Here is a 25,615-nt window from a genome sequence, read left to right as displayed (position 1 = left end):
CACAGGACAGAGCCGGGTGTCTTCTTTTAGACAGAGGACGCTGAACACAGAGACAGGATTTCCCAACTCAGAGTAGCGGCAAACGGCCGGACCTACTCAGCGGAGACGAGGACACGAGGAGATGGTACGACACAACGGTAGACTGTTCATACTTTGACACGAAATGGCTCCAAGTAGTGGCAAGCCCTTGACGTGGCCCAGGAACTACAGACAGCAGCTCTAGTCTCACTCCGGCGGGTTAACTGGACAGACCCGCTCCGGCGAGGTAGCCTAGCGGCTCGATCAGGCAAGGTAACTTAACAGACTGGCTCCGGTGAGGAGAGGCGACTGACCAGCACTCGCTTCGGGGAGAAGACTGGAGTAGCTCCGGCGATGTCACTTGGCCCGTTCCGGCAGGGTGACTTTCTCGCACTTGCTCCGGTGACGACTGATGACGATCTAGCAGCGAGTAGCTGTAAGCCCGACACTAAATACTGCTCGTTCAGCAGAGACTCGAGTGCCTTTAATTACAGAGCCCGAGAAACATGGGGTAACAATGAATTAAGGAAAACAAGGAGTCAACGGTCCTGATCGTGACACAAAGTAAATTTACAGGGACCCAGGGAATAACCGATCAGGACCGTGACAAGACTCTCCTACCATGGGAAATAACTTTGCCATATCGAATTTGTGCAGGCCTTTTAACATTCGGAATGTTTCTATGATATCCCGCCCCCCCATTCTCGTGAATCTTCTGAACCCTCTCCAATGTCAGTACATCCTTTCTAAAATAAGGAGCCCAAAACTGCACACAATACTCCAAGTGTGGTCTCACAGGTGCCTTATAGAGCCTCAACATCACATCCCGGCTCTTATATTCTATACCTCTGGAAATGAATGCCAACATTGTATTCGCCTTCTTCACAATCTGGAAGTTAAACTTTCGGGTATCCTGCACAAAGACTCCCAAATCCCTTTGCATCTCTTCATTTTGAATTCTCTTCCCACCTAAGTCATAGTCTGCCTGTTTATTTTTTCCACCAAAGTGCATGACCATACACTTTCCAATATTATATTTCATTTGCCACTTCTTTGCTCAATCTCTAAGCTACCTAAGTCTCTCCACAGGCTCTCTGTTTCCTCAACACTACCCGCTCCTCCACCTATCTTTGTATCATCAGCAAACTTAGCCACAAATCCATTAATACCGTAGTCCAAATCATTGGCATACATCGTAAAAAACAGCGGTCCCAATACCGACCCCTGTGGAACTCCACTAGTAACCAGCAGCCAGCCAGAATAGGATCCCTTTATTCCCACTCTCTGTTTTCTGCCGACCAGCCAGTGCTACACCCATGCTAGTAACTTCCCTGTAATTCCATAGAACAGAAAGCCTACAGCACAATACAGGCCCTTTGGCCCACAAAGCTGTGCTGAACATGTCCTTACTTTAGGGTTACCCATAACTCTCTATTTGTCCAAGCTCTATGTACCTATACAGGAGTCTCTTAAAAGACCCTATCGTATCTGCCTCCATCACCATAACCGCCATACTATTCCAAGCACTCACCACTCTCTGCGTAAAAAAACTTACCCTTAACATCTTCGGCCCTTCGAGCCTGCACCGCCATTCAGTATGATCATGGCTGATCATCCAACTCAGAACCCTATACCTGCCTTCTCTCCATACCCCCTGATCCCTTTAGCCACAAAGGCCCTGTACCTACTTCCAAGCACCTTAAAACTGTGCCCTCTCGTGCTATCCTCTGACTATCCACACAATCAATGCCTCTCATCATCATATATACCTTCCTGTAGTGAGGTGAGAAGAACTGAGCGCAGTACTCCAAGACCCGTCTATAACCACTCTTTGCCTTCGGTGGGCAAGCCAGTTCTGGATACACAAAGCAATGTCCCCTTGGATCCCATGCCTCCTTACTTTCTCAATAAGCTTTGCATGGGGTACCTTATCAAATGCCTTGCTGAAATCCAGATACACTGCATCTATGGCTCTACCTACATCAATGTGTTTAGTTACATTCTCACATTTCTCTGAGACAATCTGCTCTCAATTTATGCTTCAAAGTTGCTGCCTGATAGCCTCATATTTCCCCTTATTCCAATTAAACACTTTCCTAACTTATCTGTTCCTATCCCTCTCCAATGCTGTGGTAAAGGAGATAGAATTGCGATCCCTATCTCCAAAATGCTCTCCCACTCCTATCTTGCTAAGTAGCCTCTTGTGCGGCACCTTGCCAAAGGCCTTCTGAAAATCGATGTACACAACGTCTACTGCATCTGCTTTGTCTACCCTGCTTGTAATTTCCTTGAAGAATTGCAGTAGGTTTGTCAGGCAGGATTTCCCTTTCAGGAAACCATGCTGACTTTGGCCTGTCTTGTCATGTGCCTCCAGGTACTCCTTAATCTCATCCCTAGCAATTGATTCCAACAACTTCCCAACCACTGATGTCAGGCTAACAGGTCTATAGTTTCCTTTCTGCTGTCTTCCACCCTTCTTAAATAGTGGAGTAACATTTGGAATTTTCCAGTCATCCGTGATAATGCCAGAATCTATCGATTCTTGAAAGATTATCATTAATGCCTCCGCAATCTCTCCAGCTACTTCCTTCAGAACCCAAGGGTGCATTCCATCAGGTCCAGGAGATTTATCCACCCTCAGACCATTAAGCTTCCTGAGCACCTTCTCAGTCGTAATTTTCACTGCACAAACTTCACTTCTCTGACACTCTTGAATGTCCGGTATACTGCAGACATCTTCCACTGTGAAGACTGATGCAAAATACTCATTCAGTTCCTCTGCCATCTCTGCGTCTCTCATTACAATATCTCCAGCGTCATTTTCTATTGGTCCTATATCAACCCTCGACTCTGTTTTACCCTTTATGTACTTAAAAAAAGCTTTTAGTATCTTCTTCGATATTAGTCCCCAGCTTCCTTTCATAATTCATCTTTTCCTTCCTGATGACCTTCTGCAAGTTTTTAAAAGCTTCCCACGAGCTTTGGCTCCTTGGATTCCCTCTCTTTTGCTTTTACTTTGGCTCTGAGTTCACTTGTCAGCCATGGTAGTGTCCTTCTTCCCTTTGAAAATTTCTCCTTATTTGGAATGTATCTGTCTTGTGAGTTACCACCTACTGCCAGTCTCTGGCTTCTGCCACAAAGCCAATTTACTGCCTCATCCTGACTGCCGAGCGACTAAACATTCCTGACCAGCGTCCCATGCGGGACCTTGTTAAATCCCTTGCTGAAGTCCATGTAGGCAACATCCTCTGCCTTGCCTTCATCCCCTTTCCTGGTAACATCCTCGAAAAACTCTGTTTGGACATGTCTTATCTTGCACGGAGTCATGCTGACTATCCTTAATCAGTCCCTGTCTATCCAAGTACAGTATCTGATCCCTGAGACTACCTTTCCCAGTACAATGTCAGGATCTCTGGGCTCTGTTTTCCTGGCTTATGCTTTGGGTCCAGAGCAGGTGACAGAGATGAGACGTGGTGTAGTGTTTGGAGGGGTGACAGATACTGTCATAAGGGGGGGAGGGCGCGCTGATGGCAGACCCAAATGCAAGACTCAGACACTGAAGTACTAGGAACAGGACTCGGAGTGTCAAGCAAACAAGGGAAGTGGGGAAGAAAGGACGCTGGACATTGACACAGGCCCTGGATGAGACTAGAATGCAGGGCCTGGGCTAGGACATGGACAAGACACCCGGAACCCGGACAGGGAACTAGGAATGAGGAGCCTGGACTAGGAACACAGAACTCCAAAACCAGAGTCTGGACAAGGGCCCAGAACCTGGGTCTTGGTTGGGACTTGGAACCTGAGTCTTGACTCGTAACTGGAACCTGGGTCTAGGCTATGACTCAGGACTAGGGACGTGGCTACAGAACAGGACGCGGAAGTCCTGCACAGGATTAGGCACATGGACAGGACGAGAATACAAAGCCTTGGCTTGGACAGGACAAGGGACTCCTGGACAGGACGAGAAGACGAAGCTGAGCCTTGGTCGAGGGAGAGGCAGGAATGCAGAGCTGGGACCCCTCCTTGGGAACAGAACGTAGGGCTGGGACTCATACACAGAATGCTGAACACCAACAGACAGTTCCCAACACTAGCTAGCGGCAAACAGCCAGACCTACCTAGTGAAGGTGTGGACACAGAGACAATTCCCGACACAGAGACAATTCTCAACACAGAGTAGCAGCAAATGGCCAGACCTACCTAGCGAAGGCATGGACGCAGAGACGGTTCCAAACAACAAAAGACAGCTCTTATCTAGACACAGCAAGGCTCCAGTCTTGTTCTAGCGGTAGAAATTGACAACAATACAGGCAAGGTTGCAGGCAGGTCTTCAGGCCGAGGTTGCAGGCAAGGCAGAAGGTGAAGGGAACAGTCCAGCAGGTGAACCCAGGAGCTGTTTATGTTGCCAGCCCAAAATGAGAATCATGTGCTTCAATCAGGCACTCAACAGAACAAGGGGAAACCAGAAAACCTGGAATAAGGATCAATGGACCGGACCGTGAACTGGAATATGGACTTCACGGACCTGACCATGACAGATTATGGGAGAGGTGTTGTGTCCTGAGGGGTAATATAGAGACGGGAAGTGGTGTGGTTGGATATGGGGAAGGTTTAAGGTCCTGCGGGGTGCTACAGACTTGGGGAGAGCTGCTGATGCCAGGGCAGGGGGTCGATGGGATTACAGAGACGAGCACTCCCTGAGGCATCTGACACCACTGCACAGCTCTGCAAATGCACCTCACCCCACTGAGACTCTGCCCCCACCCCCAGACTTTTGTCCTCCCCATAGCCACCCCATGGAGGGGGCAAAGATTTCATTCCAAATATTTCATGTTACAGGAGTCCCTGTACCAGAGGCATTAGGCATGGGAGTTCTCGGAACTCAGCGGGCTTCCGTTCCTATGACAGTCGCTCGGCTCTGGACAGGAGCAAGTCCCCCTGAAGAGAAGGTCCGGGAATACTTCCCAGAGACCTGGATCTGGGATCTGGTCCCAGTCAGGTAGGGACCCCGCCCCCACACAACCCCCCAACCTGGGAATGGTGCCTGGGATCCAGTGCCCGCTCACTGGAATCCTGGGGAAAACAACTCCCAACGAGGTAGAGGGTCTCGAAACCACTTCGAGTGTCCCGTGGGGGCAGGGGCTGTTGTTTGCAGAGACGCAGAGGAGTGCACGGACTGGAAAGGCAGGCAGGAAACGTTGTTGGAGTCAGGGAGGGGATAGGGGAGGGACGTAGGGGAGGGAGGGGGTGACAGAGACGGGGAGGGGTGTAAGGGAGGGACGGGGTGACGGAGATGGGGAGGGGTGTAGGGGAGGGAGGGAGTGAGGGAGACTGGGAGGGGGTGTAGGGGAGGGAGGGGGTGACGGAGACGGGGAGGGGTGTAGGGGAGGGAGGGGGTGACGGAAACGGGGTGGGAGGGGTGTAGGGGAGGGAGGGGGTGACGGAGACGGGGAGGGGTGTAAGGGAGGGACGGGGTGACGGAGACGGGGAGAGGTGTAGGGGAGGGAGGGAGTGAGGGAGACAGGGAGGGGAGTAGGGGAGGGAGGGGCTGACGGAGACGGGGAGGGGTGTAGGGGAGGGACAGGGTGACGGAGATGGGGAGAGGTGTAGGGGAGGGAGGGAGTGAGGGAGACAGGGAGGGGAGTAGGGGAAGGAGGGGCTGACGGAGACGGGGAGGGGTGTAGGGGAGGGACGGGGTGACGGAGATGGGGAGAGGTGTAGGAGAGGGAGGGATGATGGAGACGTGAGGAGGCGGAGGTGTGGGAGGTTGACCTGGAGATGGTGCGGAAGAGGGGTGGGGTGGGGGTGTCTCAGAGATAACGGGGGGTGTAGAGGAGGGAGGGTCACACATTCACAGACAGTGGGGCGTGTTTTGTGCCGAGCGCGGTTTCCTGTCGATACAAATTACAGGGCCCTCGCTCGCTGGGAATCTGACCTGCGTGGGAGGGCAGACGGTGGATGGACAGAGTGGCCTCTATCTCACCAACACATCCATATGCACTGTGCACAGTTCCACCGGACAGGCCCACCTCGACGTTACGGTCCCTGACGCCATCACCGAGTGGAAGGGAAGCGCGTTCTGCAGCGGGGACGCGGGCTTCGGGCTGTCGCAGACAGCGTCTCTGATCACCTTTAAGCCTTTCTTCGTGGACCTCGTGCTGCCCTACTCTGTGGTCAGGACCGAGGGCTTCTCCCTCAAAGCCAAGGTCTTCAATTACATGTCGGACAGCCTCAAGGTAAGGGGTTAGCGGTGGGATTTCCCCCATACCCGAGACCCTCATGGACTCGACTCCCAGACAGCCCCACAACAGACGGAGTGCCAGATGCTCCCTCGGCCGGTAGTACCCTATTCTCCCACAGCATTCCCTCCTCACCCCCTCCCACACCGTTCCCTCCTCTCCCTCCCACACCGTTCCCTCCTCACCCCCTCCCATAGTGTTCCCTCTTCACCCTCTCCCACACCGTTCCCTCATCACCCCCCCACACCATTCCCTCATCACCCCCCCGCACCGTTCCCTCATCACCCCCCCGCACCGTTCCCTCATCACCCCCCCGCACCGTTCCCTCCTCACTCCCTCCCACACCGTTCCCTCGTCACCCCCTCCCACAGTGTTCCCTTCTCACCCCCTCCCACACCGTTCCCTCCTCACCCCTTCCCACAGTGTTCCCTCCTCACTCCCTCCCACAACGTTCCCTCCTCGCCCCCTCCCTTAGTGTTCCCTCCTCACCCCCAATACTGTTTCCTCCTCACCCCCTCCAACACCGTTCCCTCCTTTACCCCTCCTACACCATTCCCTCCTCTTCCTCCCACACCGTTCCCTCCTCACCCCCTCCCACACCGTTCCCTCCTCACCCCCTCCCACACCATTCCCTCGTTTACCCCTCCCACATCGTTCCCTCCTCACCCCCTCCCACAGTGTTCCCTCCTCACCCCCTCCCACACCGTTCCCTCGTCTCCCCGTCGGTCCGCCGTCTCTCCTTCACATTTTGCCCCCCCCCAGACTGCTCGTTGGCTCGGCTCACCGTCATGACCACTTATCCCCACCCTGAGGACCCCGCTGACGCCTTCTCCCCTTCTCCCTCCCACCGTCACAAGGTCAAGATCACCCTGGAGGAAGCCGAGGGTTTCAATTTGGCATCCAACCGCGAGCACGAGTTGTGCGTCCTGTCCAAGGACAGTGTTACCCTCAGCTGGAACCTGACCGCCTCGGGGCTGGGTGAGTACGACATCCACCTCTGAACATTGGGGGGGGAGATCGGCCCTGGGTTCCCCCATCACCTCCCCCCCCCATTGTTCCACAGTCCCCTGGGTCAGGGAGGGAGGGAGGGAGAGAATCGGCCGTGGGTTCCCCTTCCCCATCCCTGTCCCACCGACCCCTGGGTCAGGGAGGAGTGGTCTCTCTCTCTCTCTCTCTCTCTCTCTCTGTCTCTGTCTCTGTCTCTGTCTCTCTCTCGTCTCTCTCGTCTCTCTCGTCTCTCTCGTCTCTCTCGTGTCTCTCGTGTCTCTCGTGTCTCTCGTGTCTCTCGTCTCTCGTCTCTCCGTCTCTGTCTCTCTGTCCCACTGGTGTTGTAATGAGAGACGCAGAGATGGCAGAGGAACTGAATGCATATTTTTCATCAGTCTTCAATGTAGAAGATGTCTGCAGTATACCAGACTTTCAAGAGCGTCAGGGAAGTGAGGTTTGTGCAGTGAAAATTACGACTGAGAAGGTGCTCAGGAAGTTTAATGGTCTGAGGGTGGATAAATCTCCTGGACCTGATGGAATGCACCCCCGGGTTCTGAAAGAAGTAGCTGGAGAGATTGCGGAGGCATTAACAATGATATTTCTAGAATCAATAGATTCTGGCATTTGGAGAATTGCAAATGTTACTCTGCTATTTAAGAAGGGTGGGAGGCAGCAGAATGGAACCTCTAGACCTGTTAGCCTGATATCAGTGGTTGGGAAGTTGTTGGAATTGATTGTTAAGGATAAGATTACGGAGTACCTGGAGGGACATGACAAGATTTGCCCAAGCCAGCATGGTTTCCTGAAAAGAAAATCCTGCCTGACTAACCTACTGTAGTTTTTCGAGGAGATGCAGTAGATGTGGTGTACTTGGATTTTCAGAAGGCTTTTGACAAGGTGCCCCACACGAGGCTGCTTAGCAAGATAAGAGCCCATGGAATTACAGGGAAGTTACTAGTGTGGGTGGAGCATTGGCTGGTCGGCAGAAAACAGAGAGTGGGAATAAAGGGATCCTATTCTGGCTGGCTGCTGGTTACCAGTGGAGTTCCACAGGGGTCAGTGTTGGGACTGCTGGTTTTTACAATGTATGTCAATGATTTGGACTATGGGATTAATAGATTTGTGGCTAAATTTGCCGATGATACAAAGATAGGTGGAGGAGCAGGTAGTGTTGAGGAAAGAGAGAGCCTGCAGAGAGACTTAGATAGTTCAGGGGAATGGGCAAAGAAGTGGCAAATGAAATACAATGTTGGAAAGTATATGGTCGTGCACTTCGGGGGAAGAAATAAACGGGCAGACTATTATTTAGATGGGGAGAGAATTCAAAATGCAGAGATGCAAAGGGACTTGCGAGTCCTTGTGCAGGATACACGAAAGGTTGACCTCCAGGTTGAGTCAGTGGTGAAGAAGGTGAATGCAATGTTGGCATTCATTTCTGGAGGTATAGAATATAAGAGCAGGGATGTGATGTTGAGGCTCTATCAGGCACTCGTGAGACCTCACTTGGAGTATTGTGTGCAGTTTTGGGCTCCTTATTTCCCTGGAGTTCAGGAGAATGAGGGGGGATTTCATAGAAACGTTCTGAATGTTGAAAGTCCTGAACAGATTAGACATGGCACAGTTATTTCCCATGGTGGGGGAGTCTAGGACAAGAGGGCAGGACTTCAGGATTGAAGGACGTCCTTTTTGAACAGAGATGCAGAGAAATTACTTTAGTCAGATGGTGGTAAATCTGTGGAATTTGTTGCCACGAGTGGCTGTGGAGGCCAAGTCATTGGGTGTATTTAAGTCAGAGATCGATAGGTTCTTGATTAGCCAGGGCATCAAAGGGTATGGGGTGAAAACAGGGGAGTGGGGATGACTGAATGAATTGGATCAGGCCGTGATTGAATGGTGGAGCAGACTCGATGGGCTGAATGACCTACTTCAGCTCCTATATCTTATGGTCTCTCTCTCTCTCTCTCTCTCTCTCTGTCTGTCTCATCCTCTTCATTCCTCTTGACCCTCCCCTCCCCAACTCTATCCCGCTCACCCTCTCTGTTTTCCAGGCGAGGTGAACATCACGGTACGGGCAGAGTCCGTCAGCTCACCCATCCTGTGTGGGAATGAAGTCGTCATCATCCCGCCCCAGGGAGCCATCGACATCATCCGGAAGCCGCTGATTATTGAGGTCAGCGCGGTTCTCCGCGGCTGCTCGGAGCCGGAGTCCGTCCCCTCCTGGAGACGCCGCCTCCACGCACCGTGTCCCTGACTCGCCTTCTCCTCCGTCCCTCATTCCCGTAGCTTCTGACGTCCATTGCTCCTCACTTCCCTCCTCACTCCCCTCAATACCCTCCCTTTCCTCCTCACTCACAGCCCTCATTTCTCCCTCCCCCTTCCTCACTCCTCCCTCACTCTAAACCCTCAATACCCTCACTCCTGTCTCCCAGTCCCCCCCTTCACTCCCTCCCTCAACTTCTCTCACTCCGGACCACTTCCCTCCGTCCCTCTTTGCCCGTCGCTCTAACTCACCCCGTGTCTCCCTCTCTCCGCAGCCCGAAGGCTCAGAGGTTGAGTTGTCGCGCAGCTCCTTGCTCTGTCCCGCTGGTAGGTGGATTTCCACATGGTCTGAGGGGTTTTTTAAAAATGGATCCTGAGGTTCCAGTACGTGCCCGGGTGAGCCGCCAGGGCCTGCCTGAATTGTGGCCCTCTCCCTGTCGGCTTGAACCAGTCTGGCCATTCTCCTCCGACCTCTCTCATTAACAAGGCGTTGGGAAAAGGCAGGCAGAGCAGGGTTCCCCTGTGGCCATTCCCCTCAACAACAAGTCTACCGGTTTGGATACTGTTGGGTGGGGGATGACTTACCTGGGACTAGCTGCGGCAGCCAGATCTCTGGCACTGAGTCTGGTTCTGCAGTGCAGGAGGGAGGGTGGAAGAAGAGGAGAGCGGTAGTGATAGGGGACTCGATAATTAGTGGCACAGACAGGAGGTTCTGTGGTCGTGACAGAGACTCCCGGATGGTTTGTTGCCTCCCCAGTCCCAGGGTCAGGGACGCCTCTGATCGCGTGCCCAGCATTCTGAAGTGGGATGGTGATCAGCCAGATGTAGTGGTGCACATCGGTACCAATGACATAGCAAGGAAGAGTGAGGAGGTCCTGGACAGTGAGTATAGAGAGCTTGGTAGGAAGTTGAAAAGCAGGACCTCAAGGGTGGTAATCTCAGGATTGCTACCTGTGCCACGTGCCAGTGAGGGTAAGAATAGGATGCTCTGGTGGATGAACACGTGGCTGGGGAACTGGTGTAGGGGGCAGGATTTCAGATTTCAGGATCATTGGGACCTCTTCTGGGGCAGGCGGGACCCGTACAAGAGAGACAGGTTACACTTGAACTACAGGGGGACCAATATCCTTGCAGGGAGGTTTGTTAGCGCTATTGGGGAGGGTTTAAACTAGATTTGCAGGGGGATGGGAACCAGAGTGCCAGAGCAGGTAGTGGAGCGGGGGTGAAAATAAATAATGTTAAAAGTTCATGCAAAGTTACAAATAGGAGGATTGTGTGTGGTCGTAATAATCTTCTGAGGTGTGTCTATTTCAATGAAAGGAGTATTGTGGGGAGGGCTGACGAGCTGAGGGTGTGGATTGACACATAGAATTACAACATTATAGCTATTAGTGAAATTTGGCCGCAGGAGGGGCAGGACTGGCAGCTTAATGTTCCAGGGCTCCGATGTTTCAGACGTGATAGAGGCAAGGGAACAAAGGGTGGGGTGGGGGTTGGCATTGCTTGTTAGGGAAAATATTACAGCAGTGCTCAGGCAGGACAGATTAGAGGGCTTGTCTACTGAGTCCTTATGGGTGGAGCTGAGAAACAGGAAAGGTATGGCCACATTAATGGGGTTGTATTGTAACCACCCAATAATCAGCGAGAATTGGAGGAGAAAATCTGCAGAGAGATTGCAGGCAACTGCAGGAAACATAAAGTTGTGATAGTAGGGGATTTTAATTTTCCACATATTGATTGGGACTCCCATACTGTTAAAGGTCTAGATGGGTTAGAGTTTGTAAAATGTGTTCAAGAAAGTTTTCGAAATCAATATATAGAGGTACCAACTAGAGAGGATGCAATATTAGATCTCCTATTAGAAAACGAGTTAGGACAGGTGACAAAGTGTGTTTAGGGGAACACTTTGGTTCCAGTGATCAAAGCACCATTAGTTTCAATTTGATCATGGATAAAGATAGATCTGGTCCTTGGGTTGAGGTTCTAAACTGGAAAAAGGCCAAATTTGAAGAAATGAGAAAGGATCTAAAAAGCGTGGATTGGGACAGGTTGTTCTCTGGCAAGGATGTGATCGGTAAGTGGAAAGCCTTCAAAGGAGAAATTTTCAGAGTGCAGAGTTTGTATGTTCCTGTCAGGATTAAAGGCAAAGTGAATAGGAATAAGGAACCTTGGTTCTCAAGGGATATTGGAACTCTGATAAAGAAGACGAGAGAGATGTATGACATGTACAGGAAACAGGGAGCAAATAAGATGCTTGAGGAGTTAAAAAAAAGTGCAAAAAAAACTTAAGAAAGAAATCAGGAGGGCTACAAGAAGACATGAGGTTGTTTTGGCAGTCAAGGTGAAGGTTAGTCCAAAGACCTTCTACAGGTATATTAAGAGCAAGAGGACCGTAAGGGATAAAATTTGTTCTCTTGAAGATCAGAGTGGTCGGCTATGTATGAAACCAAAAGAAATGGGGGAGACCTTAAATGGGTTTTTTTTGCATCTGTATTTACTAAGGAAACTGGCATGGAGTCAATGGAAATAAGGGAAACGAGTAGTGAGGTCATGGAACCTATACAGATTGAGGAGGAGGAGGTGCTTGCTATCTTGAGGTAAATCAGAGTAGATAAATCCCCAGGACCTGACAGGGTGTTCCCCCAGACCTTGAAGGAGATTAGTGTTGAAATTGCAGCGGCCCTGGCAGAAATATTTAAAATGTCGCTGTCTACGGGTGAGGTGCCGGAAGATTGGAGAGTGGCTCATGTTGTTCCGTTGTTTAAAAAAGGATCGAAAAGTAATCCGGGAAATTATACGCCGGTAAGTTTGACATCAGTAGCAGGGAGATTATTGGAAGGAGTACTAAGAGATAGGATCTACAAGTATTTGGATAGACAGGGACTTATTAGGGAGAGTCAACATGGCTTTGTGCATGGTAGGTCATGTTTAACAAATCTATTAAAGTTTTTCGAGGAGGTTACCAGGAAAGCGGATGAAGGGAAGGCAGTGGATATTGTGTACATGGACTTCAGTAAGGCCTTGACAAGGTCCCGCATGGGAGGTTAGTTTGGAAGATTCAGTCGTGAGGTATACATGGAGAGGTAGTAAATTGGATTAGACATTGGCTCAATGGAAGAAGCCAGAGAGTGGTAGTGGAGGATTGCTTCTTGGAGTGGAGGCCTGTGACTAGTAGTGTGCCACAGGGATCAGTGCTGGGTCCATTGTTATTTGTCATCTATATCAATGATCTGGATGATAAATTGGATCAGCAAATTTGCTGATGATACAAAGATTGAAGGTGTAGTAGACAGTGAAGAAGGTTTTCAGAGCCTGCAGATGGATTTGGACCAGCTGGAAAAATGGGCTGAAAAATGGCAGATGGAGTTTAATACTGACAAGTGTGAGGTATTGCACTTTGGAAGGACAAACCAAGGTAGAACATACAGGGTAAATGGTAAGGCACTGAGGAGTGCAGTAGAACAGAAGGATCTGGGAATACAGACAGAAAATTCCCTGAAAGTGGCGTCATAGGTGGATAGGGTCATAAAAAGAGCTTTTGGTACATTGGACTTTATAAATCAAAGTATTGAGTATAAGAGCTGGAATGTTATGGTGAGGTTGTATAAGGCATTGGTGAGGCCGAATTAGGGGTATCCTCCAAATTACAGGAAGGATATTAATAAGGTTGGAAGAGTGCAGAGAAGGTTTACAAGGATGTTGCTGGGGATTGAGAAACTCAGTTACAGAGAAAGGTTGAATAGGTTAGGACTTTATTCCCTGGAGCGTAGAAGGATGAGGGGAGATTTGATAGAGGTATATAAAATTATGACGGGTGCAGATAGAGTAAATGCAAGCAGGCTTTTTCCACTGAGGCTAGGGGAGAAAAAAAAACAGAGGACATGGGTTAAGGGTGAAGGGGGAAAAGTTTAAAGGGAACATTAGAGGGGGCTTCTTCACACAGAGTGGTGGGAGTATGGAATGAGCTGCCAGACGAGGTGGTAAATGCGGGCTCACTTTTAACATTTAAGAAAAACTTGGAAAGGTACATGGATGGGAGGTGTATGGAGGGATATGGTCCGTGTGCAGGTCAGTGGGACTAGGCAGAGAAATGGTTCGGCACAGCCAAGAAGGGCCAAAAGGCCTGTTTCTGTGCTGTAATGTTCTATGGCACCTACTTCCAAGCACCTTAAAACTGTGCCCCCTCGTGCTAGCCATTTCAGCTCTGGGAAAAAGCCTCTGGCTATCCACACGATCAATGCCTCTCATCATCGTATACACCTCTATCAGGTCACCTCTCATCTTCCGTCGCTCCAAGGAGAAAAGGCCGAGTTCACTCAACCTACTCTCGTAAGGCATGCTCCCCAATCCAGGCAACATCCTTGTAAATCTCCTCTGCACCCTTTCTGTGGTTTCCACATCCTTTCTGTAGTGAGGCGACCTGAACTGAGCACAGTACTCCAAGTGGGGTCTGACCAGGGTCATATATAGTTGCAAGATTACCTCTCGGCTCTTAAACTCAATCCCACGGTTGATGAAACCAACACACCACACGCCTTCTTATACAGGCATCCGTTAGTCTCATGAGACCATGGATTTGTGCCTTGGAAAGTTTCCAGGGCGCAGGCCTGGGCAGGATTGTATGGAAGACCAGCAGCTGCCCATGCTGCAAGTCTCCCCTCTCTCCACGCCACCGATGTTGACCAAGGGAAGGGCATTAGCACCCATACAGCTTGGCACCGGTGTCATCGCAGGGCAATGTGTGGTTAACTGCCTTGATCGAGGACACAACATGCTGCCTAGGCCAAGGCTCGAACTCGCGACCTTCAGATCACTAGACGAACGCCTTAACCACTTGGCCACGCGCCAACACACCATATGCCTTCTTAACAACACTGCCAACCTGATACTCCTTCTTAACAGCACTGTCAAAGCCACTTAGAGCACATTTCTTCCCCCATTCTGATGTTTGGTCTGAGCAACAACCGAACCTCTTGACCATGTCTGTGTGCTTTCGTTCGTTGAGTTGGTGCCCGTGATTGGCTGATCAGATATTTGCATTAATGAGCAGCTGCACAGGGGTACCTAATGAAGAGGCCACTGGGCGTGAATCTGGGTCTGAACCCAATTCTGTAGTCACAGCAGGGCTGGAGACAGGAGAAGACACCCTCCTCTTGCCAAAGGCCTTTGAGTATGACCTGTTCCTCTGTCCCACCCCCAGGGAAGGAGATCACGGAGAAGATCCACCTGCAGGTCCCGGAAGACGTGGTGGAAGGGTCGGCCAGAGCCTACGTCACCGTGCTGGGTAAGGAGGTGCTGCATCGGGCAGTGCCATATGGCAGACACCCGGTCCACCTGCCCATTCTGCGGGCGGGAGGAGTCAATGTACCACGCGTTAACAGCACATGAGAGGGTGCAGCCACTCTTTCAGTTTCTCATAGAGCTGCTGCTGAGGTTCTGGCTGCACCTTAGACCCGCACCCCTCACCTACGGGCCCCCAGTTCAGAGGGAGCGGGTCGTGACGAGGATTCTTCTTGGCTTGCTCCTGGGCCTGGCCAAGATGGCCATTCACAGGTCTAGGCGGCAGAAGGTGGAGGCCACTGCCAGGACTGACGGCCTGCCCCTTTTCTGAGGATACGTCCGTGCCCGGCTGTCCTTGGTGAGGGAGCATGCGGTCCCTTGGGCACACTGGGGGGCTTCCTGGAGCAGAGGGCCCTCGTGGTATTGACTGTTTAATAGACGGTAGTAACCATATTTTAATTTGAACATACTGTATTGTAAATATTGATTATTTGTAAATGAACTTTGATAGTTTTGTAAAAGAAAAGGGGAGTGTAGCAACCTCACTCTTGCTATGGGGTCGGAGCGTCTGGGAACTCGAAAGCCTCGTTTATAGTGAGACGCGATCTGTGACCCTGTGACCCCCCTCTCTCACCTGCAGGTGATCTCATGGGGAGCGCGATGGAAAATCTGGACCACTTGCTCAAACTGCCCACGGGCTGCGGAGAGCAGAACATGGTTAAGTTCGCCCCCAACATCTACGTGCTCAGTTACCTGCAGAAGACGCACCAGCTCACACCCCAAATCAAGGATAAAGCTCTCGGCTTCCTGCGGATAGGTAATACACTGGCACGGCCCATTTCCCCCTCACACCAGCTGTGAGGCATGAGAGAGGGACTGTGTGTGTGTGTGTGAGAGAGAGAGAGGGAGAGACTGGTGTGTGTAAGGGAGACAGAGAGAGAAAGAGAAATAAAATCTTGCCCGCTATCACAATTAATTAGCACTTCAAAGATCAAATCTCCATTTTTCTGTAAAAATCTGGTGAATTTTTTCTTTCTTTTCAAATCTTTTTATTGTTATACAGGAAAAATAACATGAGTACATAGAAGTAACAACATTTACAATGCCTCAAAAAAAACATTATCTTAAAGATTGAAAAAAAATTTTGTGATAACAAAAAAAACCTACTAAGCAGAAAACTGAGAGAAAAAGAAAGAACCCATTAGGTGTACAACCCCGGAGGCATGCGTCATACAAAAAGCTTCTAAAAATAAACATCAAACCGCCAGCAAGAAAAGAAAATATACTAAAAAATTTACAATTAGATCGTGGAAAAATTATATCAATTAACTGAAATGATAATAACGAGCAAATGAGCCCCATCTTTTCTCAAAATCAAATAAAGGTTCAAAGGTTTGACTTCTAATTTTCTCCGAACTAAGACATAGCATCACTTGAGAGAACCATCATGACAAAGTGGGAGCTGATGTATCCTTCCACTTCAACAAAATGCCCCTCCTAGTTATCAATGTAACAAATTCAATAACATGTTGGTCAGACACAGAAATACCATGAATATTTTGAGGAATTATTCCAAAAAGCACAGTTAATTTATTAGGCTGTAAATTAATTTTAAGTGCTTTAGAAATTTTTGAAAAAACCGACTTCCAGAACTGTTTCATTATAGAACAAGACCAAAACATATGTGTCAGTTTAGCTATCTCAGTTTTATGTCTATCACAATGACTATCAACATTAGAAAAGATTTTAGAAAGTCTCTCCTTTGTCAAATGATAACGATGTACAATTTTAAATTGAATCAATGAATGGCTAGCACAAATTGAAGAAGAGTTAACCAACTTCAATATCCGCATCCAATCCTCCATCATAAAAGTGAAATTAAGTTCCTTTTCCCAATCCTGTTTAACCTTAGATAAAGGATGCTTAGCCCATTGTAATAATAAATTATAAATTCTTCCAATAGAACCCTTAATCAAAGGATTCATACTCATAATAGTATCTAACAGGTCAGCCTCCAATATGTAAGGAAAATTACTTAAATATTTTTGTAAAAAATGTCTAACTTGAAGGTATTGCAGAAAGTGTGAGTATGAAGGAGAATATTTATCAATTAATTGTTCGAAAGACATCAATCTATCTTCTTTAAATAAATCCAAAAAAGAATTAATACCTTTGTTTTTCCAAAGTAAAAAAATTGGATTACTCAAAGAAGGCTTAAAAAAATAATTTTGGTAAATTAAACAACAAAGTTTAAATTTTTTAAGATGAAAGAAATTGCAGAATTGGAACCAAATTTGTAAAGGATACTTAATCACAGGATATAGGTTTAAATTAACAACTTTAACTAATTGCATAGGTAAAGGAGCTCCCAATAACAAGGTTAAATAAAACTGTTTTACAACTTTCAGTTCCAGGTCTACCCAAATTGGCCGATCGCTCTTATCAACCCAGTATAACCAAAAAGACATGTATCGCACATTAACAGCCCAATAATACATTCTTAGATTAGGCAAAGCGAGACCTCCATCCTTTTTCAATTTTTGTAAGTGACATTTACTAATTCTTGGTCTTTTATTATTCCAAATAAATGATAAAATAATAGAATCAATCCGATCAATAAACTTCCTAGTCAAAAAGATAGGAATATTCTGAAATAAATATAAAAATTTCGGTAAAATCATCATTTTAACTGTATGAATACGACCAACAAATGAAAATGCAAGTGGACTCCATCTACTAAATAAATACTTCACGGAGTCTACTAAGGGAACAAAATTGGCTTTATAAAGATCCTTATATTTTTTAGTAATTATAATACCTAAATATCTAAAAGAGTCTGTAATTTTAAAAGGAGTATTATCATATATAGAGACAGAATAATTTAAAGGAAACAATTCACTTTTATTAAAATTTATTTTATATCCTGAAAAACCTCCAAATTCATTAAATAATTTTAGCAAGTCAGGAATGGATTTGTCAGGGTTAGATATATAAACTAATAAATCATCAGAGACCTTATGCATGGTCTCATTCACAAGAGATCCCATGGATATTTTTAGCCTCACGAAGAGCAATAGCAAGGGGTTCTAATATTAAATTAAACAACAAAAGACTTAATGGACAGCCTTGCCTTGTCCCCCATGAAAGCTGAGAAAAGGAGACCTACAATTGTTAGTAACAACAGTAGCAATAGGGGTTTATATATCATTTTAATCCAATTATTAAAATTACCACCAAAGCCAAATTTCTCTAAAACATTGAATAAATATTTCAATTCGACTCGGTGGAACGCTTTTTCAGCATCCAAAGATACAACACATTGTGGAGTTTTAAAAGAGGACAAATATATATATATAATTCATAAAGCTATTTTTTTCAATGCAATCTGGTAAGTCCCCAGGACTTGATGGCTATCCTGTAGAATTTTATAAAAAATTTGGAAAGTTGCTTTCTCTGTTTTTGTTGGAAATGTTTCAGGATTCTTTTGCGAAAGGCAACTTACCCTCTACTTTTTATGAGGCTTCTGTTTCTTTAATTCTTAACAAAGATAAAGATCCTACTGAAATATACACCTATTTCATTACGGAATATCAACGCTAAGATTTTGTCAAAGATAATGGCCAATCGGTTGGAGAATATTTTGGGTAAAATTATTTTTAGAGATCAAGCAGGCTTTATAAAGGGTCGCTATTCTTTTTCAAACGTTCGGAGACTATTTAACATTATGTATTCGTCCTCTTTTAAAATCTGGTGAATTTTTTTTTGATCCCCGGGCTCTTTTAGGAGTCCAAGAATGAGTTGCCTTGCAGTCGTTTATTTTAAAGTTTAAGCAAAGGAACAGGTGCAGATGATGTGAAACCTCAGACAAAGACAAGATAGTGATTTGTGCAGACTGACACTCTGACTCTGAGGTAAGGCCACATCCCTGGGACAGGCAAAAGGAGAATTAAAACAGCGTACGTGCCATATAACCGTAGTGTCTGCTATACCACGTTGCTACCAGCAGGGGGAGACACACACCACATGTTGTGAAAATATAAGCCTTAAAAATGTTGGTAACTTCAATTTTCGTCCTGATGCAAACTTTAGTAATTGAACTCAAAAACAACTGATTCCAACACAGCAAAGCACCTAATGGAAGCAGTATTTGACATTGCATAGAGATGTGGGAGAGCAAGGAGGGATGATGTGTATGTTTCTGAGAGAGAGAGAGAGAGAGACTGGTTGTGTGTGTGTGTGTGTGTGTTTGTGTGTCTGTGTGTGTGAGTCTGTGTGTGTGAGTGTGTGTGTGTTTGTGTGTCTGTGTGTGTGTGTGTTTGTGTGTGTGTGTGTCTGTCTGTGTGTGTGTGAGTGTGTTTGTGTGTGTGTGTGTGAGTGTGTGTGTGTGTGTCTGTGTGTGTGTGTTTGTGTGTGTGTGTGTCTGTCTGTGTGTGTGTGTCTGTGTGAGTGTGTGTGAGTGTGTGTGAGTGTGTGTGTGTGTGCACCATGGTCTCATGAGACTAACAGATGCATATATATTAAATAAGTAAATTACAAGAAAAGCACGAGTCAGGGAGTGTTCAAAGTTCAGAGTTCAAAGTAAAGTTTATTATCAGAGTACGTAGATGCCACCACATAACCCTGACATTCGTTTTCCTGCGGGCATTCTCAGCAAGTCTATAGAAGCAACTATAACAGGATCAGTGGACAACATACTGAGCAAGTGGAGATATAAATAAGAGCAATAAAGAACGAGCATGAAATAACAAGATTACAGAGTCCTTAAGTGAGTGTAGCTATCCCCTTTTGTTCAGGAGCCTGATGTAACTGCTCTTGAACCTGGTGGTCCGAGTCCTGAGGCCCCTGTGCCTTCTACCTGATGGCAGCAGCAACAAAATGGCATAAGAGCGTCAGATCATAAGATGCAGGAGCAGATTAGGAAACTCAGCCCATCGAGTCCACTCCGATGGCTGATCCCGGATCCCATTCAAACCCACACACCTGCCCTCTCACCATATCACTTCATGCCTTGACCAATCAAGAACCTACCAACCTCTGTCTCAAACACATAAAGGCTTGGCCTCCTCAGCTGCCTGTGGCAAAGGAATGATTTTGCTACCTCAACAAGTTAGGAACTACTAAGAATTTGAAGATATTGACGATCATCCTGAACATTACCATGAAAATGAAGATCTGGAGGATATAATCATCGAAAGCATTGCATGAAGACGATCCACTTACCCATGGACTTGGCCTCCACTGCAGTCTGTGGCAGAGCATTCCACAGATTCACCACTCTGGCCAAAAGAAATCCTCCTTACTTATGTTCAATTTTGAGGCTGTGGTTGGGATTGGAATCGAGTCTCTCTGGGTTGAGTTAAGAAATGACAAGGGTAAAAGGACCCTAATGGCAGTTGTATACAGTCCTCCAAACAGCAGCTGGGATGTGGATTACAAATTACAGTAGGAGATAGAATAGGCGTGTCAGAAGGGCAATGTCATGATAATCGTTGGGGATTTTAACATGAAAGTGGATTGGGAGAACCAGGCCAGTACTGGATCGCAAGAGAGAATTTGTAGAATGTCTAGGGGATGGCTTTTTAGAACAGCTTTATGCTAAGCCCACCAGGGGATCGGTGGTGTTGGATTGGGCGTTGTGCAATGATCCGGGGTGATAAGAGAGCTTAAGGTTAAGGAACCCTTAGGGAACAGTGATCACAATATGATTGAGTTCTTGAGAGGGAAAAATTAAAATCGAATGTGTCGGTACTTCAGTGGAATAAAGGAAATTACAATGGCATGAGATGGGAACGGGCTGAAGTTGACTGCAAAGAGACATTTGCAGGAAGGACAGCAGAGCAGCAATGGCTGAAGTTTCTGCAAAAAATGAGGGAAGTGCAAGACAGATATATTCCAAATAAGAAGAAATTTTCAAATGGAAGAAGGACACTGCCAGGGCTGACAAGTGAAGTCAGAGCCAAAGTAAAAGCAAAAGAGAGGGCATACAAGGAAGCCAGAGCTAGTGGGAAGATAGAGGATTGGGAAGCTTTTAAAAACTGGCAGAAGGAAACTAAGAAGGTCATTTGGAAGGAAGAGATGAATTATGAGAGGAAGCTGGTGACTAATATCAAAGAAGATGATCAAAGCTTTTTTTAAGTACACAAAGGGAAAAAGAGAGTCAAGGGTAGATATAGGACCAATACAAAATGACGCTGGAGATACTGTAATGAGAGATGCAGAGATGGCAGAGGAACTGAATGCGTATTTTTCATCGGTCTTCACATTGGAAGACATCATTGTGAACCTCCTCTGGACTCTCTCCAATGACAACATATCCTTTCTGAGATACGGGGCCCAAAACTGTTGACAATACTCCAAGTGCAGCCTATTATCTTATAAAGACTCAGCGTTATCTCCTGGCTTTCATATTCTAATTCCCCTTGCAATAAATGCCAACATTACATTTGCCTTCATTACCACAGACTCAACCTGTAAATTAACCTTCTGGGAGTCTTGCACGAGGACTCCCAATTCCCTCTGCACCTCTGAGGTTTGAACCTTCTCCCCATTTAGGTAATAGTCCGCACTATTGTTCCTTTTACCAAAATGCATTATCATACATTTCCCAACACTGTATTCTATCTGCCACTTTTTTGCCCATTCTTCCAATTTGTCTAAGTCCTGCTGAAATTGCATTGCTTCCTCAGCACTACCTGCCCCTCCACCTATCTTTGTATCGTCCACAAACTTTGTCACAAAGCCATCAATTCCATTATCTAAATCATTGACAAACAATGTGAAAAGTAGTTGGTCCCAGTACTGACCCCTGAAGAACACCACAAGTCACCGGCAGCCGACCAGAAAAGGTCCCTTTTATTCCCACTCGCTGCCTCCCTGCCAGGACTTTTGATGACGCTTACTGCTTTTCATGAGTTTAAGGACCGTTCAGGAATCTGACGGCGGAGGGGAGGAAGCTGTTCCTGAATCATTGAGCGTGTGGTAGTAACGGGAAGAGGGCATGTCCCGGGATGGTGATGGATTCTGCCTTCCTGAGGCACTGTCTGTTGAAGGTGTCCTCGAGGGTGGGGAGTGTTGTGCCCCTGAGAGAGCCCGCTGGGTCTGCTGCCACTTCCAATCTTCTCCGTACCAGGCCGAGCTGGAATGCTCTCGTCGAGCGTCTGTAGGAATTTGCTAGTTAGGAGTCTTTGGTGACAGATCAAACCTCCTCAAATTCCTAACTAAATACAGCCGCTGGCTGGCCTTCCTGATGGTGCTGAGCTGGGTACAGGCCACATTTCGTGACACATGCCGGTAATAACAAACCTGTTCCGGGTTCTGAGAGCTGTAACGATCCCTTTCTCCTGCTCACAGGATATCAACGCCAGCTGAACTATAAGCACGTCGACGGTTCTTTCAGTGCCTTCGGGAGCCGGGACCGAGAGGGGAGCACCTGGTAAGCGGTGTTGGGGTGGGCGGTAATTCCTGCCTCTGGTATCACACACCCTGCATGCCCCTCAGCGCAGAAAGAGGAGGGGAAGCAGAGACAGAGGGAGCCACACGAGGTGAAGGAATGAGGCAGGCGAGAGGGAAATATAGGGGGAATGTGACAGGGAGAGGATAAAGAATGGGAAACAGATGAGGGAGGGAGGGAGGTGGAGGGGATTTGGGGGCAGGTAACAGAGAGGTAGGGAGAGAGAGAAAGGAGCTAGACAGAGAGAGAGAGAGAGAGTGAACCATTACCTCTCTTGTCCATGTTACTAACATCCCCTTGATTAGGTCCATCCATTCTTTCATGCAAGCATCGAACCAGCCAATCACACGGCAGCAATCCATGCAGATAAAGCACACCGATGAGGCCAGGAGGTTCGGTTGTTGTTCAGACCAAACATCAGAATGGGGGAATAATTGTGATCTAACTGACTTTGACCATGGGAATGATTGTTGGTGCCAGATTGGGTGGTTTGAGTATCGCAGAAACTGCTAATCTCCTGGGATTTTCACGCACAGCAGTCTCTAGAATTTACGGAGAACAATGCTAAAAACATCCAGCGAGTGGCAGTTCTGTGGGCGAAAATGCCTTGTTAGAGAGACAGGTCAGAGGTGAATGACCAGACTGGTTCAATCTGACAGGAAGGTAACTGTAACTTCAATTACCACGGGTTACAAAAATGATGCTCAGAAGAACAGAGAACATAGAATAGTACAGCACACCTCAACACATAGTACAGAGCATCTCCGAACACACGACACCTTGAACCATGAAGTGGATAGGCTACAGCAGTAGAAGACCACAATCGTACACTCGTGACCTCTTTATCTGCATCTGAATCGTGAGGGCCTCCGTCAGTCAGGGCCGACCATGGATTTCGTGTCCCAGCTGTCCGGATACGCAAGCCAGGAGAACACGACACGGCTGAGCGAGCTGTTGCCCAGGCAGCAGGCTTCCCCTTTCCACGCATCTGAGGAGCCCTAAGGAACGGCAGAGACCCATACAGTTCGGCACCAGGAGTTGCCAGTCAGCATTGAACTCAATGTAAGACTGCCTTAGGGTCTCCAGCTCCAGATTTTTCCCTTGGGATTTATTCCTGAAGCCTTCCCCATGAGTGGGTATGGCCACAAGGCAGCGGAGGTTTGCGATCAGATTTTACCTTCCAGGGATAAAGTTTAAGAGTCGCGATGTAATGATGCAGCTCTATAAAACTCTGGTTAGGCCACACTTGGAGTACTGTGTCCAGCTCTGGTCGCCTCACTACAGGAAGGATGTGGAAGCATTGGAAAGGGTACAGAGGAGATTTACCAGGATGCTGCGTTTAGAAAGTATGCATTACGATCAGAGATTAAGGGAGCTAGGGCTTTACTCTTTGGAGAGAAGGAGGATGAGAGGAGACATGATAGAGGTGTACAAGATAATAAGAGGAATAGATAGAGTGGATAGCCAGCGCCTCTTCCCCAGGGCACCACTGCTCAATACAAGAGGACATGACTTTAAGGTAAGGGGTGGGAAGTTCAAAGGGGATATTAGAGGAAGGTTTTTTACTCAGAGAGTGGTTGGTGCGTGGAATGCACTGCCTGAGTCAGTGGTGGAGGCAGATACACTAGTGAAGTTTAAGAGACTACTAGACAGGTATATGGAGGAATTTAAGTTGGGGGGTTATATAGGTGGCAGGGTTTGAGGGTCAGCACAACATTGTGGGCGAAGGGCCTGTACTGCGCTGTACTATTCTATGTTCTATCTATGAGCTGCTGGTCATGGCTGACGAGTCATATCTGCCCGGAGCAACTGGTTTGAAGGCGCCAGTGACCTGCCTTCGTTCCTTCCCCGTCAGTAGAAATGGTTCTGCTGGGTTCAGTAGCTGAGCCACACGTGAAGGCCAGGAGCTGGACTTGGTTGTCAATAGCACACACCATTGGGTGCATTTAATAGACAGTGGGAGCTTGTCGCCATTACCACCCCCGGCTTAAGGAACCCAATTCTGGATCACGCTCTTCTTTAAGGCCTAGATAGTGTGGATGTGGAGAGTATGTTTCCCAACAGAGGAGGAGTGGGGGGGGGGCACCCTCAGAATAGAGGGACATTCTTTTAGAACAAAGATAAGTAGGAATCCCTTTAGCCAGAGGGTGGTGAATCCGTGGAATTCGATACCACAGGTGGCTGTGGAGGCTGGGTCGTCGGGTGTATTTAAAGCGTAGGTTGTTCTTGATTAGTCAGGGCATCAAAGGTTATGGGGAGAAGGCAGGAGAATGGTGGTGAGAGGGATAATAAATCAGCCATGATGGAATGGGAGAGCAGAGTCAATAGGCCAAAAGAGGTGTCAGTGCAGGAGTCAGTCGGGAGGTCGGAGGAACCAGTCGGGAGAATGGAGGAGCCAGTCACCTGCTGGTGGGATAGACAGCATGGGAGCTGTGTACCCTAATTCGGAGCAAGGACTAGGTCTCAAGCCGTGGGCTTGCCTGCTGGTGGGACAGATGGCATGGGAAGTGTGTACCCTAATTCGAGCAAGGACTAGGTCTCAAGCAGCGGGCTTGCCTGCTGGCGGGACAGACGGCATGGGAGCTGTGTGCCCTCGGTCATAGCAAGGACTAGGTCTCAGGCCGCGGGCTTGCCTGCTGGCGGGACAGACGGCATGGGAGCTGTGTGCCCTCGGTCATAGCAAGGACTAGGTCTCAGGCCGCGGGCTTGCCTGCTAGCGGGACAGATGGCATGGGAGCTGTGTGCCCTCGGTCATAGCAAGGATTAGGTCTCAGGCCGCGGGCTTGCCTGCTGGCGGGACAGACGGCATGGGAGCTGTGTGCCCTCGGTCACAGCAAGGACTAGGTTCCAAGCCGCAGGCTTGCCTGCTGCTACAGACCAGGTTAGGAGGAGACACTGAAGGCAGTGCAACGTGGAATCCATGCTCAGCTGGGGGCGGCCTCCCCGGTCAGTGCTTCCCTCCTGTGTTAGAGGGGCAGAATGACAGGGTAGATTACGTGCATCTGCACAGTGCTGGGAGACTCTACCTTCAAAATTGCTGGACATATCGCTGTGGGTCTTGGATAGAAATGTTTTATTTTTGCTTGAATATGCTTCTTTCCTCACTATTTTGAATGTGCTATTTTTGTTAAGGTTTGCACCTTGGCCACAGAGAAACTCAGTTTCATTCTCTGCATCTATTAGCAGATATTTAGCAATGATAATAAATTTGATTGGATTTTGGATTTGAAGGCGTAATCCTGCTGCTATACGTTATGGGCTTTATTTGCCAATTTTACGTCGAAACGTGTGGTTAGATGCCCTGTCTGTCCAGCGTGGGTTGGTGAGGGAGGTCAGTAAGTTCCAATTCTTGTCCAGGTGATGTAGGCAGGGAGGGAGAGAG

General features: G+C 47.9%; 1 protein-coding gene across 3 annotated transcripts in view; it reads left to right on the top strand.

The window, feature by feature from the left end:
- The window catches only part of LOC140207356 (alpha-2-macroglobulin-like), a 127,795-nt gene that overhangs the window by 57,410 nt on the left and 44,770 nt on the right, over window positions 1-25,615 (top strand). For 2 of the 3 annotated variants that reach the window (XM_072275906.1, XM_072275907.1), the window contains exons 14-20: window positions 6,029-6,254; window positions 7,115-7,235; window positions 9,293-9,414; window positions 9,779-9,830; window positions 14,704-14,787; window positions 15,424-15,600; window positions 22,134-22,215. In XM_072275906.1, the coding sequence (XP_072132007.1) occupies window positions 6,029-6,254; window positions 7,115-7,235; window positions 9,293-9,414; window positions 9,779-9,830; window positions 14,704-14,787; window positions 15,424-15,600; window positions 22,134-22,215 (864 nt within the window). Of the gene's footprint in view, window positions 1-4,857; window positions 5,018-6,028; window positions 6,255-7,114; window positions 7,236-9,292; window positions 9,415-9,778; window positions 9,831-14,703; window positions 14,788-15,423; window positions 15,601-22,133; window positions 22,216-25,615 lie in introns of all 3 variants that reach the window. The other variant, XM_072275908.1, reaches the window with a different exon arrangement.

Source organism: Mobula birostris, chromosome 13 (assembly GCF_030028105.1).
Source record: "Mobula birostris isolate sMobBir1 chromosome 13, sMobBir1.hap1, whole genome shotgun sequence".
Classification (NCBI taxonomy): Eukaryota; Metazoa; Chordata; class Chondrichthyes; order Myliobatiformes; family Myliobatidae; genus Mobula; species Mobula birostris.
Note: the sequence above shows the minus strand (reverse complement) of the source record. Positions and strands in the feature narration are given on the sequence as shown.